Raw genomic sequence first — 17287 nt, forward strand, 5'->3', positions numbered from 1 at the left:
TGTATTCAAATACAATTTATTAAAGGAATGCATCTAAATGTATTTTCTGCAATATCTTCCCACTTCTTCCATGCCTTGCTTGATTTAGATCAGCATCGCAACTAATCTTGTCAGGGAAACTTCTGATGTGATCTCTGAGGAAGAAAGCGGAATACATGTTACAGGCCAAGATGGGAGACAGGCTGAATGTAACGCACCATTAAAACTGGCATCTGATCAGTTTCTCTCTCTCTGCCAGCCCCACTCTTACCATTCCTGGCTCTACCTGTAGCTCATTCAGCTCACTTAAAGTAAGCTTACATCTTCACAGACTGGTAGTATATTTTGTTTATATATTATAGAGGTCTATCTTCCTGAATTTTCTCTCCATCAGAAAAGTGTCAGGTTCTTGTAAGAAATCCTCCATTTCCTTTTCTTCAATTTTATATTTCCTTCTCTCCACTTGGGAATTTTACAGGAAGGGGAACAGTCTCTTCTTCAGGATGTAAAGTACAGTGGCCAAAAACAAGGCAAGGGCAAGAAAGATGAGCAGTTTATCAGTCAGCTCCCTGCGGTTGTATTTGGTAATGAGTTTCCGTCCCAGCTGTATTGTCCCAGACATGGATTTGAATTCATCATTTGCATCCAGGATGGTTCGTGAAGAACTCACTGAAAAGAGAATATGTCAAAATTCAACCCGGAGTGTTCCACTAAATGTAATGAACACCCAGAGGTGTCAGTCAGTCAGTCATGTTTATTTACGGTCATAGACCAAAATTTACATACATAATAATACACGTAATAAAGTAATAATATATACATAATATAATCAGGAACATGGACTCATCCTAATCAGCAATTTCCCGTTAGCATAATCTGATTTACCATCTGTTGTCTAGCCTTCTTAGCTGCCTCACAGAACTTAGCAACTTTAAATGTTACTTCCTCCTTCTGATCTGAGAGCAGATAGTTGACGTAAAATGCATCTGTATGCCCTGGGAAATCAGTCAGTAAGGAGGAAATATAACAAGTTCGTAAGTCCCTATAAAAAAGACAGCGGAGTAAGATATGGAAGATAGACTCCTGTTCTCCAGAGCCACAAGGACATAGTCTCTGTTCTTTTGGGATCCCTCTAAATTTACCTTCTAATTCAGCTGAAGGTAGCACATTAAACCTGGCCAGTGTAAACATCCTGCGATATTTAGTGATAGTAATCTTACCCAGGTAATTCGCAGGTTTAGTATTATACATTTGTAAACCTAGGAAAACTTCTTTAGAGATTAAAGATCAATCAGTCTGCATTTCCATATCATAGATCCACTGCTTTAATATCAGTCTTGCGTGACAAAAACCCATTTCTAATAGACCATCCAGGCTAAAGCCATATAAACTTATTTGGCGAGATATTGACTGCTTCCAGCTAGAATTAAATTTATCAATAAAAATTAAGTGAGCAAGGCCTGTAGAAAAGAAAGACAATCTCAACCAGAAGCTGACAATGGAAAACCACATCCGGGCTTCCATCTTAGGCATGCCAGTTTCCATCCTCAATATTACATTGGGAACACATCTAGGGATCTGTAGAATAGATCTCAGAAACTTTGTCTGAACTATCTCTAGTGGAGTGCAGTTAGTATACAGGCCCAACTGTGACCCATAAAGCAATTGAGAGCAGACTTTAGCTGTAAATAACTTAAGGGCAGCTGGTACAAATTGAGCCCCATCTTGGTGGAAATATGATTGAATGGCCAATGCCGATTTACGTGTATTTTGGGTAACGTATTGCAGATGTGCTTGGCATTTCGTAGAGGCCTGGAAAACAACCCCTAGATATTTAAAGATCTTAACCTGTTCTAGTTTATGTCCAGCCAAAGACCATTTCAAGGTCTTTGGATGTTTAGCAAAGGCCATAATTTTGGTCTTGCTATAATTGATTTCCAGAGCGTATTCATGGCAAAAATTAGCCAGAGAGCAAAGCGCTCTACGGAGGCCAACAGGAGTCCGAGATAAAATTACTGCATCATCTGCATAAAGCAAAATATTAACCTGTCTAATGGCCAATTTAGGTGGATGGAAAGATGGATTAGTAATAATATCCACAATGGGGTTAATATAATAATTGAAAAGAGCTGGGGCAAGTATACAGCCTTGCCTCACTCCTCGAAAGGTAGGAATTTCTTTAGTGAGGGTTCCAGCTGAGCTACATCGAACCTTCAGACATGAGTTCTTGTGGAGTTTATATATTAAAAGTAGCAGACGTCGATCAATAGAGGAGTTAAACAGTCTTTCCCATAATTTATCTCTGGATATGGAGTCGAATGCTGATTTAAAATCCACAAAGGCAGCAAAAAGAGTGGAACGGGGTAGATTAGAATATTTCTCCGCTAGATGTTGTAAGACTAAAGCATGCTCAATAGTAGAATGATTGGCCCTAAAGCCTGCCTGCTCATCAGCCAGCACCTGCTCTTTGTCCATCCAGTCCTGGAATTTGTTAAGTAGGTGAAATGCATACATTTTGCCAATAACATTAAGTAGGCTAATAGGGCGATAATTAGATGGTAAATGTCTTTGGCCTCTCTTGTATATAGGAATTACAATCGCCAATCCCCATTCACTAGGGGGCGAGGTTGTCTGATCAATTGCTGTAAACAGAGAGGCTAATACCGGCAGCCACCAATCCATATTATTCTTGATGGCCTCTACCGGCAAATTATCTGAGCCAGGGGCCTTACCAGTTTTAAACTGATTCACTATTGAAGCAATCTCTGTACATGTTACTGGGGACCCAGAGGTGTAAAAAGAACACATTGGAAGGGGGGTATAGAAATCGAAATAATAATAATAATAATAATAATAATAATAATAATAATAATAATAAAGGACTCGATGTCTGGATAAAACAAACCAGTCAATAACACCTGTCTGACTGTGTAAACAAGAAATAATAATTTTACAGAGGTCCCATAAAAAGGAATGCAATCGACATACATAAAAGGCTTAGGTAGTCCTTGGCAAAAGGTGCATGGCAAACCCCGCCCATACAGTGCTTTACCAATCAGAGGTAACAGAGCAGGAGCACCGTAGTGATTGGGCAAAGGGAATTCCATATGCAGATAAGGAGGAGGAGCCTGTGATGGTTAAGGTCAGTTGGAATGCAGCTGTTACAGAAAGAGAAGGAGGCTGCCACTGTGCAAATTAGATGAGGAAACAAGATGAACAAGATCTGTTAACTCAGGAAGGAAGGAAGAGAGAGAGAGAGAAAGAAGGCAGGGAAAGAAAGACAGAGGAGAAGAACGAGTGGAGGAAAAGAGTGAAAGAAGGAAGGGTGAGGGATGGGCCTGGGCCTGTCAGTGGCCTGAGGGGAACGAGTGGCCATGCCACGCGTGAGGAAGGGCCCGGTCAACCGTTACCACTGCTCAGAGCTACAGAGGCCATTGGCAGAGGGAGGGAGGCCCGAGCCTGTCAGCATCCTGCGGGGAACAAGCAGCTATGGCAACGACGGCAGCAGTGAGGAAGGGCCCGGTCCTGCTGCCGCAACTCCTGCGGGGAGGAGCAGGAGCAGGGTTCGGATGAGGAGGGCTCTGGGGTTAAGGGGTTGCAGCTTGACCAATCAGCACTGGCAACGCTGCAACCACAACCAAGAGGGGTGAGGGGGATGGAGCAAAAAGATGGAGGAACAACCAATAGGGGTGAAGCGAGGAGGGGGATGGAAGCAATGAGATGGAGGAGCAGGAACGCAGCTCAGATCAGGGTGGAGAGAACTCTGAGGTGAGGGGGCTGTGGCAGGGGGTGAGCGGAGCAATCAAGTGCTAGCACGGAGATGCTCTGCGCAGTTTAAGCTAGTGTACAACATACTAGGTGTGCTGACTCAAGAACCTAGTGGTAGGAACATCGGAAGCTGCCTTATACTGAATCAGACCCTTGTTCCATCGAGCTCAGTACTACCTACACAGACCGGCAACAGCTCTCCAAGGTTTCAGGCAGGTCCCCAGCTCTACCCAGCACCTTCTGCATGCAAAGCAGATGCTCTACCACTGAGCTATGGCCCCATCCCCAAAGGGTAGGCTGTAGAACTTTGGCCTTTGAGGCAAGCTGAGTGCAAGTCAGCTAAATGCGATATTTGCCGTCACTTGTGGGCCTTTTGACAGCCTTGGCAACATGCCATGTCCATGTGGAGTCCCACTCTTACAAGGCAAAACTCAGGGTTGGCACAGGCTGATCAGTGAAATTGGTCATGATAACCAAACCTCACCTCAGTCAAAGTATCACATTGAAGCCAGGAATAGCAATACTAAGTGATAAATAGAGATGGCACAGCTGGTAGCAGCAGCAAATGCAGATTCAATGTCAAATGAGTGCTGCACAAAATAGAAGCAGGGCAAAGTTAAGTATTGATAGGTGGGAGTTACTTGATAAGAGGCTTGGTAAGATTTTGTCAGCCAGTGGACAAAACGCTGGCACATCACTTTTTCAGTCATTCTTCCTTTAAACCTGACAGTTAGTCCTCTCAGACTTCCAAACTGAGGAGTTCAGATTGCTATGCAACTATTTTGGCATATTTTCAAACACATTTGGGAAAGAAGGTTAGACTGTGCAGATCAGGATCTGTTCAGGCATTACAATTTATTTTGAGGACACCATATTTGCAGAACAGATCCACAGATATTTACTGGGCTGCTCTGATGTCTTTTTTTCTCTGGTTAGATGAGGGGTAATTTCCCCACTAGCTGCAGCCAGGGAATCTCTGGAAACAAAGAAAGAAATATGTGTTCATCATAACTGGTATGGTACGCAACCATGCATTTGGTCCTTGAGTATCTGTACCAAGTACAAAATATTTTGTGCGAAGAGGCCCTAATAACACTACACAGGGATTCCGTTTGAGGTCTGTTAACTTCCTATCAATGGCAATATATGAGCTGTCCCATAAGATTATTGTTGGAGACTGCACACATCCATTCCTGCATAAATAAAAAAACTAATATCAAAATGTTTAGAAGTGTGCTGTTAAGGAACTGCCAAGTTTCTGTACAGTTGACCTAAGAAATATTTTGTTTTGCTAGTTTGAAGAATAATCATACCATACACTAGGAATGGAAATTTATTGTAACCAGTCACATTAATGTGCAACTTTATTTTCCACCCACAGAAAGAGTTTAGTCATCCATGTGGTACATGGCAGATTTATGCTATTTTTCATGGTAAGTGACAGCACTGGGTTTCCTGACCCCAAAGCCAGATTATTTATGGCATGCTGCAGCAAGGAAGTCTCCAACGTTTTGCATAACACTAACATTTCAATGGTAGATTAAATACAGCTGGCTTTTTCAAGTTGAGCAACCTTTTCTAGCTCCGCCCAGCCAAAAAGGAAGGGCTCTTTAATCAGATGCTAGTGGACAGAGAGGCTGCCAAGACTGTCACTTAATAAGAGAGGAAGCATACACCGAGGAGCTGCAGTCAGCCATCAGCCCTAGAGGGAGAGATGAGTAGAAAGGCGTAGGATTTAAGCCATCCTTTCTCTCACCCTGATGAAAGCAAAGGCCTTAGAAGGTCCAGCTGGTACACATCTGATTTCCAAGTGGCTCACAAATAATGCTGACAACAGATCTGGTGTACAGTGTTAAAGGTTAAAGGAAAGTGTCAGGCCAAGTTCTGGCTTTCTAGACTAAAGCCTGAGAATATTTCACAAGCACTCTTACTTGGAATGAAATGGACCTGATTTGGAATGGAATGAGGTCAAAAGGAGTGGTGCTGGGTTAATACTTTGTATTGCTTAGCGGTGTTATTAATTGTTATTTGGAAATTGTATGAGCATTAAATATACGATTACTTGCCCAGAACCCCTCGGATTGGGCAAAAACTAAAATAAGTAAGAATGCACTCATGGACAAAGAGTTTAAATTATTTGGTTTTCTATTCAAAGGGAGCTAGATGGAAGTATAACTAAAAGAGCTTGGGTATTTTAAGAACCATTTCTGCTGTTCTGTCTTATACTAGGGATGTGCAGAACCAGTTTGAAATTGAACTGGACCACTAAGAACTGGGCCAGTTTGAGCAGTTTCCACTGCAAACTGCTTCGAGCTAGTTTGTTGCTATATCTTGCATATCTGTGGTTTGGTCCAAATTTGGACTGAATCGTCCCAATCAGTCCATTGCACAGTCCTAGTTTACACTGTTTAAACAACCAAAGCTATGAAGTATCAATCAGACCAAGACTTCTGCAGTCTAAACTGCAGCAAACCTAGATATTTTTTAAAGAATGGATTTCACATACAACCAATGGCTCTTAATAAACATGATTTCCTTTTTGCAGATCAGTAGTTTTTAGACTGTGTTTGGGCTCCGTGAAAGCTTAACAGGGGTTCTCCAATGAAAAGATCTGTATAAGCAGTTTGTCCATCACTACTGAGATTCCCTTAAAACGTGCAGCTCCAGTGAACTCTTGGATGTGTTCTAGAGTGTATCTTCAGCTAAAGCTGGGTAATGGCAAGACCCAAGAAGCCTGGATGGCTTTCCATGTGAACCAGATGTACCCTCCCCATCCCAGAATTCTCTGTAGATGTGCCAGGGTGATGGCTGGGTGAAGGACATAGCCTGCAGCCTAGTCAGCTGAGAGACTGAATTCTGTTATTACCAATGGTAAACAATGAAAATAAATTACCAGATCTCCCCAAAACTATACAGGCTTTAAAAGCATTACAGTTTTGCACAACAGCAACATCTGGGGTTTGGGGTGGGTGGGGTCTGGTTCTTAACCTTTAGCACACTTATAATTCCACTGCCAAAGCCTTCCACATATCCATGAGGGTCACAAGAATTGTTTGGCACAATTCCACTAAACACTGTTGCTGAACAACTGCTCTTAATTTTGAGGCTTAATTATGTATTTCCTGCTCTTTCTCCAAGGAGCCTAGAAAGATATAGATGGTTATTTTTATCCCCACGACAACCTTGTGAGGCAGGTTAAACTCAGAGATAAGTGACTGGCCCAAAGTCACCCACTGAGTTTTATGGCCGAATCGTCTACCTGGTCCCAGACCAACACTTTAGCCACACTATGCTGGCCCTCTATTATGTAGATCAAACACTGTTTGTCCCATAGCTCTTATTTATTTTTAGTGAAAGACAAGCAGTTCTTGGCTCAGACTTAAATATATGCACTTGTAACTGAGCCCTATTAATTTAGGATTCTAAAAAAGAAATGCCTGGGCCCAAGAGCTATAACATCCCATGGTTGTCCCAAGTTGCTTTCTTCCTTGTGCTTCTGAAGTGTCACCTTAGGAACTAAAGATCATTCATTTATCTTAGCAGCAGATTTCCTTGGCCTTACTGATAAAACAATAAGCCACTCAATAACCTCATAAGTGGATTATTTACTTACCGAGGGTCTGCATAGTTTCCTCACTCTGTTGGACCTGCTGAGACATCATCCTGCTAATACCCATCAGGTTCTCTGTGATCTTACTGGCCCCCTCTGCCAAGCTTTCCTTAGTAGTTTTCCTAAAAGGGAAGAGAGCGAAAAAGTCCAACTAGAATAATATACTCTTAATTAGATAAAATGCTTCAAAAGCCTCAAAGACTGTAGAGATGGAAGATGGTACCAACCAGAGCAGCATTCCGATGTGTATACAAATGTAAGCATATGCTTTCAATCAGTAATCCAAAAACCTTCCATTTAAGATGAGAGTTAAGATGCTTTACCATTTTCAATCATGCTCTAAAAATGGAAATTGCAAGTTAAAGTGCCCATCTTAACATCCAAGCCAAATAAGCAGTAAAGACTTTGTACAGTCTGGTATATAATGATGGCTTTAGAAATGAGGCTCCATGCACCCACACCAAGGGCATCTCCAGGAAGTGATTGGGGAAAGTGCACCGGTTAAACGTCTGCCTGGATGCAGCCCTCTGCAGCCCAATGTCCGACTGAAAGACCAAGGCAAAGTATGTGTGTCTGTGTGTGTATGGGCGAGGGAAGCACGCCAGACCGGGTGAGGGGCATGTGCCACACTGAGCAGGAGCAGCAACAGCAAGCAGTGGCTGGTGGGAAAGCCGGCCGCATCCTTAACAATATTGTGCGGTGCAAGACTGCCATACTGGTTGTGAGCAATGCTGTGGGCACTGCAGCTTAAAAATTCCAGCTGCACAGACTCTTTCAGCAGGCAAGATGCAGTTTTCGGCCTCTTAAAATGCAACTTTGATGATCAGTTCAGAAGTTACCATTGATTGGGTCCCAGAGCCAATACAAAAGGCACTTTACTGGCATGCAGTCTAAAGGCTGAAATTATGCAAACTGCCTACAAAATCATTAAAATACCACTTCCTCAGTCCAAAAAAATGTTGCCAATCTTTTAAACCCCTGTTCAAAAGAGAAAAACATCAAACTGCTCTATCTAAGCCATTTCCCAACGGATCATCACCAAATTTGCGGGGAAGTTGTCTCTTGTCACCTAGTGAACATGTGCTAATGGCCAGGCAGATCAGACAAATGCTTTTGATTTTATACGCAATAGAATATAATATAATTTGCACTGCAGCTAAAAAGGAAATGCTTCAAGACTTCATTTACAAATATGTAGGCCTCCTGGCTATCAATGTATCTACTTCTGGATACCTTTCAAATGTGGATTGGATAATCTCCCAAAGGAGATTATAAGGACCACAAGAACTGGAAGCAGAACGAACAAACTTCAGCTGCTTTGCTCTCCAGTGGCTTCTCAAAGTTGGTTGCAAATGATGACGGAAGTCAAGTGTAAGGTGGAAAATATTCATGGAAAATAAACTTCTAAAGTGGAGTTTAAGAGAAAGGGTTTGCGAACTCCTAGGACAATATTTAGTGATTGAATTCAACAGCAACACAACAATGACTATGTACCTTTGTCTTAAAGGGTCTCCTCCTCGTAGCAATTCATCTTTCTCAGCATTGTCAATGGCAATTTTGCAAGCTAGATTTGCCTTCCTCCAGGCTGTCTGATTGCTGAAATCATTAACATACTTTGATTTAGAACACTGCTGGTGATAATGGCAAAGAAACACGCTTGTCCAAAGGCGGTATGAAATACAGAGCAACTGAACATTTAAAAAGCCATTCCATTATTATTTCACATGATTACCAATGATCATCAACACATAACCTCTATCAACATTATATTAACAGTAGCATTATTATTTCCCTTGCTTATATTCCACGGTACCTTAGACATCAGAAGAGTTCTGCTGGATCACATCAGAGGCCAATTTTGTTCAGCATCCAGCTTCTCATAGTGCCAGATCATGCCTCCAGGAAGGCAACAAATAAACTTGAAGACAGCAGCCATCTCCTGCTGTTGCTCCCCAGCAACTTCTGTTCAATGGCATACTGCCTCTGAACATGAACCCTATCACCATAAGAAGAATGTTTTCAAGAAATGGTCCATCCAGCAATGAAAAGGTCTGGATACGTGAAGAAATGAGCAGCAGTCTCTTCCCACCCTCTAGTAGATTATTAGAGACTCCCACAGCATTGGGTGGATATCTTGAATCCCACAGATCTCTTCCAATCAACTGTTTAATCATCTCCCCCCAATTTTTGTCAATAGTTACAATAAATACATTACAAAATGTGTAACCTTAATACACACACAAAAATAAATAAATAAATAAAAATGACAAACATTACAATAAATAAGCACAAACATAAGTGTACATTTAGAAACCAACTTCTAACCTAAAATTACAACATAATTAAATTATGCTATCAATTTACACATAAAATAAAATCTCTTTCCTGTCATGAGATATTTCAAATTGGGCCAGTTTAATCATCTTTGAAAAATATTTTGTACTGAAGCTCATCATTATTTCTGGTGTTTTACAGACCAGTTGTTTTTTATGAGAAGAAAACTCACTGGCTTTAATTCAGATATCCTCATATATAGCAGGTTATACACCTGTTGTTACACACAATATAATCCTTGCCAAATGAATACATCAATGCCATAGGCTATGAAACTGCAGATGAGATCACTTGTGGGGGGTGGGGGGATGGGGCATCAGATTGTTTTAAACTGGGATTTCAGACATTGAACTTCAAAATCTCAGTTCCTCCATTGCCACTTGTTCTTTGCCCCTTCGAATTCACCAGTACAGCAACATTTCTCAGGACTGTATTTTAACATTACCAGTTAATTGTGAAACTGCTATTTGGGTGGGGTGGGGACAAACAATACATGCTGTGAATCTGCCCCCGCCCCCACAGCCTCCATAAACAAGTAGGGAACAATCTAGCTGGTGTTAAACTTAATTAACAGATCTATATCCTGCCTTTCTCAAATGAAGTCACCCCAAGAGAGCTCTTAAGCACTTTAGACTCTCAGTTATTTCTATGGGAGAGATTTAAGCACACAGTGAACTCTCCCACTGAAAGCTGCATACACTAAATATTTTGACTCTTACTCATACATTTCAACTGTTTCCCATGTAGCGCCATACCATGATCTGGTGTTACATGAACAAGCCTCATGCTCCCTCTTCTCCCATCCAAAAGGTGTTCTGATTTAAGCGGCTACTTTGGCTTCTGCAGAAAGCAGGGTTTGCCATTACATCTGAACTGGTAAACTCTGATTTGTACACTCCCTTCAAACTAGGAGGGCAAACCATGGTGTGAAGGGATCATTCAAAACACAGTTTGCCAATTCAGATGCAATGACAATCTGTCGTTTCCATGAAAGAAAAATAAACTGATTGAAACAGAGAGTGCAAGGGGAGGGGGGGGGCACATGAGCCCAAGGCTTATCCACATAATGCCAAACAATGTTTTGCCAGTCCATATGAAACAATCCACTATCAAACCTCTGGGCAAACAGTGATTTTAGGAATGGCCTTAGTTAGATGTGCTCTCTGGACAGAGGGAAGCAACCAAATAATTATTTGATGGAACAACTGCTCCTCATTATGGGGATGGTGCTTGATCCTAGGGCTGGTTACCAAATGCATTCTCACATGAACTGATGTTGATAGAACAAAATGAATTCTGCTTATGAGAAGGCTTTACACTAGCAATTAATATTAAATAAAGGACACATCATCTTATTTCCTTATTCTGGAAGAGGAGTGCTTACTACTGTACTTTAAATATTAAAGACTACTGTAGACACCAGCTAATTTTTGGGGGGCAATAATAATTATAGACAAAATATGTGATATTACAATAAAAGTCCAGTTTTGATGCTATTCTATTTAAAGCTGTTTGCCTGATATTATGAACAGTTTTCAGGAAAATGGAAGGCCTAAGCATGTATTTAAAATAAAGTGCTGACAAATGGTGCTTGCAGTTTTCCCGACCTGAGCATTTGCTTCTTATGATTCTCTACTTCTTGAAGCAAAACTTGTTTTTCCGACTCTTTATCTTGTTCCTTAGCCATCTGTTCAAGCTCCTGAGGAGACCCATAAACAAATGGACACACATTATTTTTAAGAATTAATTCTTTTGTAAGAGAAATAGTAGTTTTAAAAATTTTATTATTATTATTATTTCGATTTCTACACCGCCCTTCCAAAAGTAGCTCAGGGCGGTTTACAAAGAGACACAACAAATAAATAAGATGGCTCCCTATCCCCAAAGGGCTCACATTCTAAAACGAAATGAAACATAAGATAGACACCAGCAACAGTCACTGAAGGTACTGTGCTGGGGGTGAATAGGGCCAGTTACTCTCCCCCTGCTAAATAAAGAGAATCACCGCGGTAAAAGGTGCCTCTTTGCCCAGTTAGCAGGGGGCACATCTCCCCACTCTTCATTCCAAACAACTCCTTCCCACAACGTTCCGCCACTTGACTCCAAGTGGCTTTAATCTGGGTTGACAACTGGCAATTCGGACAAAATACTCAATATGTTCAAATGCTGCACTACATCTTATCTACCTGTTTTCAGATGAAAGGAAAGCAAGCAGAAATGGGAGAAAAATTCTGTTTGTCAATCTATCAGTTGGAACTTGAATCTTTAATGTGAGAGAGGAAGTGGTGTTGCATTATAAACAGGCCGAGTAGCATGACACAGATTATTTAGTAAAATCTGTGTCTAGTAGTTCATGTATTTGTTTCCAGATTAAGAGCCATATGTTGTTGTTGTTGTCGTCGTCATCATCATCCTATCTACCTAGACTTGGGCTGAACAATTTAGCTCACAATTTAGCTCCTTGGGGCTGGAATGTTTGGGTCTCAGATTACCTAGGTAGCCTGACTGACTGGTCAGAGCATTTGATGCTCTGTGCCTGTGGAGTTCCAAGTTCAAAAGACCTGCTTCCCTGGTGAGAAGTGGGAGTCCAAAGGCCCTAATCAGCTTGGCTCCAGAGTGTGCGCACTTATGATAGCTTAGAAGACCTTCCTGATGACCCTGAGAAAGTCAGTTGATACCGACACAGCCAAAGCTCTGCTTCTCAAATATACAACTCTATTTAAAAAAAATCATCACCAGAAACCAGTTGTTTATTGCTTATATCAAACACTTCCCTTCCACCAATCCTCTTTTATATTAAGCAACTGAGACTCTTCAGTGAAGGGTTGAGCAGCACACACATATGAGATTAATTTGATCAGCAACTTGATCCTAAACCTGTGTACTTGTAAGCAAGACATATTGATTCTATGAAGCTTACTTCAAAGAAAGCATATTTAAGACTAGATGAATCAGAGAGCCGATAGATTCAAAAACACAGGACGTTAAACAATATATTTCAACATGTGCCTGCTCACTATATACGGGTAGCTATCATGCTGAAAAACGACTCAATGAAGCAGATTAACACAGCTAAATACTGATATAAAACAGAATCCTATGAATTAATGTAAAATGGACAAGTCAGGAGCTTGACAATTTCCTTGCAAGGCATTTTGGTAAAACCAAACTGTTATATCTTGCTAGTCTTTGGTGTGACTGAAATACACAAATAAGGTATCTCTTCAGAAACATCAAATCTCTTTAAATCCCCATTTCTTGCAGTGTTTGTTAACTTTCCTCACCTGTATTCTAAGCCGTAGATGCTGAAACTTCTCCTTCACTTTGGCATTCATTTCTGTTAGTGTGCTTTCAGGGCCTGTACAATCCCGAATATCCTAAAAGAAACAACAAGCAATGTATTGAACAAATGCATTTTTTGAACTAAAGTTCTCTTAGGCAGTGTATTGCCAGCCTAAACCATGCACTGGGCCATTTTAAAGATTAAATGTTAGCCTAGAAAGAGCAGGCACTGCTAGAGAGCTGCAAACTGAACTGGTGAGAGAGCAACAGGAGAAGTAGGCTGAGCCTACTAGGCCTAAAGGCTGCTTCACATGTTCTCCCTCAGAAAGAACTTCCATGTAGCACCTGATATGGTACACACATATAGACAGTAAAGTGACAGTGCTACATATATCTAAATCAATGTATTTCCATGGGATATGTACACTCAGTGGGTGAAATCCAGTTTCTCTTGCTCCAGAGTAAGGACTCCATAATGCTGGGGAAAGTTGAAGGAATGAGAAGAAGAGGATGACCAGAAGCAAGGAGGATGGACTCAATTACAAAAGCAATGAATGCAGCACTGAGAGACCTTAAAGGCCAAGTTGAAGGCAGATCATCCTGGAGAGAATCTATCTATGTGGTCGCTAAGAGTCGACACTAACTTGACAGCAATCAATCAGTCGACAACATCTGGGAATCCCTGTTAGAGGGAACACTGCTCTGGAGTAAGACTCCTTATTCCAGAGCAAGGAAAATAATGGATGCCATCTGCTCTGAAGACTAGCTTTGTGAACATGCAGCCGAATGCATACTTGCAGGTCATCAATGTTAAAATCTAAAAGTGTAATTCTATATGAAAGTGCCTTTCCTGTATGGATGTATTCGCATGCAAAGGGTCTCTCTGTTCTTAAGAGTTTTGCAAAAGTATAGTAGGGGGAGTCTGATCATCCAAGGAGAGAATTGTATTGACAAGCAAAGAAGGGAGGGAGACAGTATACCAATATACAGAACTAAGTCAAACTCCTGTGTCAGTATGAGCAATAGATATAGTCCTCAAGCCCAGAATGTTGTGCCCATGCCAGTAGGTGCTCTGTGACAGGTACAGAAGAGGCTTTGTTCAAATCAATTCAAAACTATTTGTACTGAAAAGCTGCAGTGGCAACATCACATCATCATCATCTGCTGACCACAGGAATGGGTGAGAAGTGTGGAGAAAACAGACAAGACCTATTTCTGCATGGTAGGCGGAAAGGATCTCAGAGGCTAGTATGATCCAAGTGTAGTTTTCATATGTGGGGCTGCCTTTATAAGTAGTCTGGAAACTACAATTGGTACAGAATGCGGCAGCCAGATTGGTCTCTTGGACAACACGAAGGGATCACCTAACACCGCTTCTAAAAGAACTGCATTGGCTTCCAATATGTTTCCAGGTGAAATACAAAGTGCTGGTTATAACCTTACTGGCTTGGGTCCAGGCTATTTGAGAGAACGCCTCTTTTGTCATAATCCCTGATGTCTCTGACAATCTTCTGGAGAGATCCCGGCTCGTTTGGTGGCGACCCAGGACCGGGCTTTCTCTGTGGCTGCCCTAGGACTCTGGAATAAGCTTCCTGATTAAATAAGAGCATCTCCTTCTCTGTTTGTTTTCAGGAAGAACCTCGAGACCCTCCTGCTCTCTCAGGTTTTTAATTAGAATTAATTTAAATTTTAATAATTAAAAAACCCTTGTTTTAATAATTTTATTCTATTGTTTTTATTGCCATTGTTTATTGTCATTGTTTTATTGTTATTGTTTTTATTGACTTTTAAATATTTTAAATTCTGCACACCACCTAGAGTCATGCATATCAGGCAGTGTAAGATACCCAACACCACAGAAATGACCCTCTCACCACCAAAAGTGCTCCCAACAAGTTCAGAGGAGATCCCTCGAGATCTGGCCCCGAGAACCCTCCAGCTGAGCTGCTGGAAGAAAGAAGCGCAGAGGCTTAAGGAGACGGCCGGAACAGAGGGGCGTGGCTAGGGAGCTCCGCCCCCCAATGCTAGATCGTGTAAACGACGGTGCTTAGAAAAGGCCTCGCCACGGCACCCCTCCCTTCCCCCTCCCGGGACGTGGGTGTTGTACCTGCACCGCAGCTTTAATCTCCAGGTCGAACTTGACGATCTCCTGGTTGCAAACTCGGACCGGCACGTCACCGGCAGCAGCCATGTTGGGATCGACTACTACGGCGAGCGAATGGGTGAGCGAGAGTTTCGAAACGCGACTTCTCTGCCCCGCCCCCCGCAAGACGCGTCACGTGGAGACGGAGCTCACCGCGGCCGCTCCGCCTGGCCGGGCACCGGCAGCCCCCGCGGCTGGCCGAATGCAGCAGGAAGCCGTCCGTGTGTCGGCCGGGATGGCGCGAAGAGCTGCCGCTCGGGTCGTGCCCGGCGTCCAAGCCAGCTGCAGCAGACCCTGCCACGGGGCCGCGGAACCGAAGGCGCGGACTGGGGAAGTCTCGTCCTTCCTACCTAGTCCGGCGTCGGGGGCGGGACAGGCTGGTGTTCAGCTTGGGGAATTGCTCCCGCCCCGGGCGGCCCTTGCTGGTGGCGGGGTCCTCGGCGCACTGAATTCTCGGCCCTTCCTTCCTTGGAAACAAGCAGAGGCTTCTCCTTCCGCCTGGGTCGCTGGCTGCTGGAAGCTTTATTGAGGGGAGGGGAGGGGAGGGGAGGGTGAATGAAGAATAAGCTGGAGCTGCTCGCCTTCCCTGAAGCTTCCAGTGCGGCATGGCTCTTGCGACGAGGCAACAAGCAGGCACTGGAAGGGCTGCTGCTGGGCCGGCGCTTTCATTTATACGCTGACCCCTTATAAAGAGGACTTAGGCGTAAGTCCCCATTTTTTCTATGGGGCTCACTTCGAAGTCATACTTTTGAGGCAGGGCTGCGGGGTAACTGGGGCAGTGTGCCCCAGGCCTCTACAAAGCAAGCCCCCCTCCCCAGCTTATGGCCCCAAACCTTGTACCCACAGGCAGGAGTCCTTTTCGAGAGCCCCCCCCCAACATCACACCTGCCCCAAGCCCCACGCATTATCTGCGCGGCCCTGAAGGCTTATGGACTCTCGGTTTTAGTTGTTTGTTCTCTCTCTCTCTATCACACACGCCTGTGTATCTACACAAGCCCTCCCACTAACGACACTGGATGTAGCAGCCTCTAGTATATCCGGGCCGCCGCCGCCGCCGCTGCTGCATCACCCTCCCTCCCCTCCCTGGTAGAGTGGTTGGCAGTCTACACAAAAACAAGCGCGGATGCTGTCCTCTTTAACGATTATAGCGGGGCAGCTAGTGGGTGGAATCGTTCACTTTGACTCACAAGCATGAGATTTTGCAGAAATGTTAGGCACATGCAGTTTAAGAAAGCAAGATTGGACACCCCAAACAAATCTAATATGGTGGCTAAAAATGAATATGGTGTCATGGTATTAACAAATATAGTTTCTTAAACTATACATACCTGATACACCTGACTCTGCAAAACTTGATGCTTGTGTGTTAAAGTGCACCATTCCGCTTAATTTTCCAGTGTAGCTTCTACACGATTAGGACAAAGTGTGAAAACAATCTTCCCCTGTGAATGCTGTCCTGACTGACTTGTCATTCTTTCCACAACAGTTTTGTCTTTGACTTCCGTCTTAATTAATATAGAGGATGTCTGTGTTTTGAAAGGTAGCCAGCCTGTGGCTAGCTGATATGGCCATGCTATTCTTTATTATTATTATTACATTTATATCCCACTCTTCCTCCAAGGAGCCCAGAGCAGTGTACTACATACTTGAGTTTCTCTTTCACAACAACCCTGTGAAGTAGGTTAGGCTGAGAGAGAAGTGACTGGCCCAGAGTCACCCAGCAAGTCTCATGGCTGAAGGGATTTGAACTTGGGTCTCCCCGGTCCTAGTCCAGCACTCTAACCACTACACCACGCTGGCTCTTTATGATAGCTAGTCTTCAAACCTTCCCACCATAAACCTTTTTAAAAATAAAGATGCCAAAAAATGGCACAAGGGGACATTCTAGTGCCACAGGTGTAATTCCAACTATACTATTTTCATTTTCCCTTAACACTATAGCTCAATGCATTTTACTTATGGGCAGCAGTAACAGCAGGAGAGGGGGATGGAGGGGTAGTGCACAGAAGAGGCAAAGTGTATTTCTCAGTGGGTGAGCTGTGTCCCATGTATTAGGTTTCTGAAACAGAAATGGGGAGGCAGCGGAGGGGGGACTACTTGTCTGAGGGAGTATTTGTCCCTACCTGGAACTGCCCTTTGTAGGTTTAAGGATCTGACCAGCTGCACTACAT

At 43.0% G+C, this 17287-nt stretch overlaps 1 protein-coding gene and 1 long non-coding RNA gene across 4 annotated transcripts in view; one reads left to right on the forward strand and one right to left on the reverse strand.

Annotated features, from left to right (window-relative positions):
- BNIP1 (BCL2 interacting protein 1) lies at positions 1-15611 on the reverse strand. 2 transcript variants are annotated; one of them, XR_008315445.1, is made up of 7 exons: positions 15081-15611; positions 12976-13068; positions 11299-11390; positions 8852-8953; positions 7361-7479; positions 251-648; positions 1-134 (listed from the first exon to the last, which is right to left on the reverse strand). XR_008315445.1 is itself a non-coding variant. In XM_053292158.1 (6 exons), exons 1-6 carry the CDS (start codon positions 15162-15164, stop codon positions 452-454), a joined length of 687 nt encoding a protein of 228 aa, XP_053148133.1. In that variant the 5' UTR covers positions 15165-15611; the 3' UTR covers positions 1-451. The 2 variants fall into 2 exon arrangements, 1 of the variants encoding a protein (XP_053148133.1); XM_053292158.1 differs by having other exon boundaries at positions 1-648.
- Positions 15061-17287, forward strand: part of LOC128343300 (uncharacterized) — a 21594-nt gene continuing 19367 nt past the window's right edge. For both annotated transcript variants that reach the window (XR_008315447.1, XR_008315446.1), the window contains exon 1: positions 15061-15195. This is a non-coding gene — a long non-coding RNA (uncharacterized LOC128343300). The remainder of the gene's footprint in view (positions 15196-17287) is intronic.

Source organism: Hemicordylus capensis, chromosome 2 (genome assembly GCF_027244095.1).
Source record: "Hemicordylus capensis ecotype Gifberg chromosome 2, rHemCap1.1.pri, whole genome shotgun sequence".
In the NCBI taxonomy this organism is placed as follows: domain Eukaryota; kingdom Metazoa; phylum Chordata; class Lepidosauria; order Squamata; family Cordylidae; genus Hemicordylus; species Hemicordylus capensis.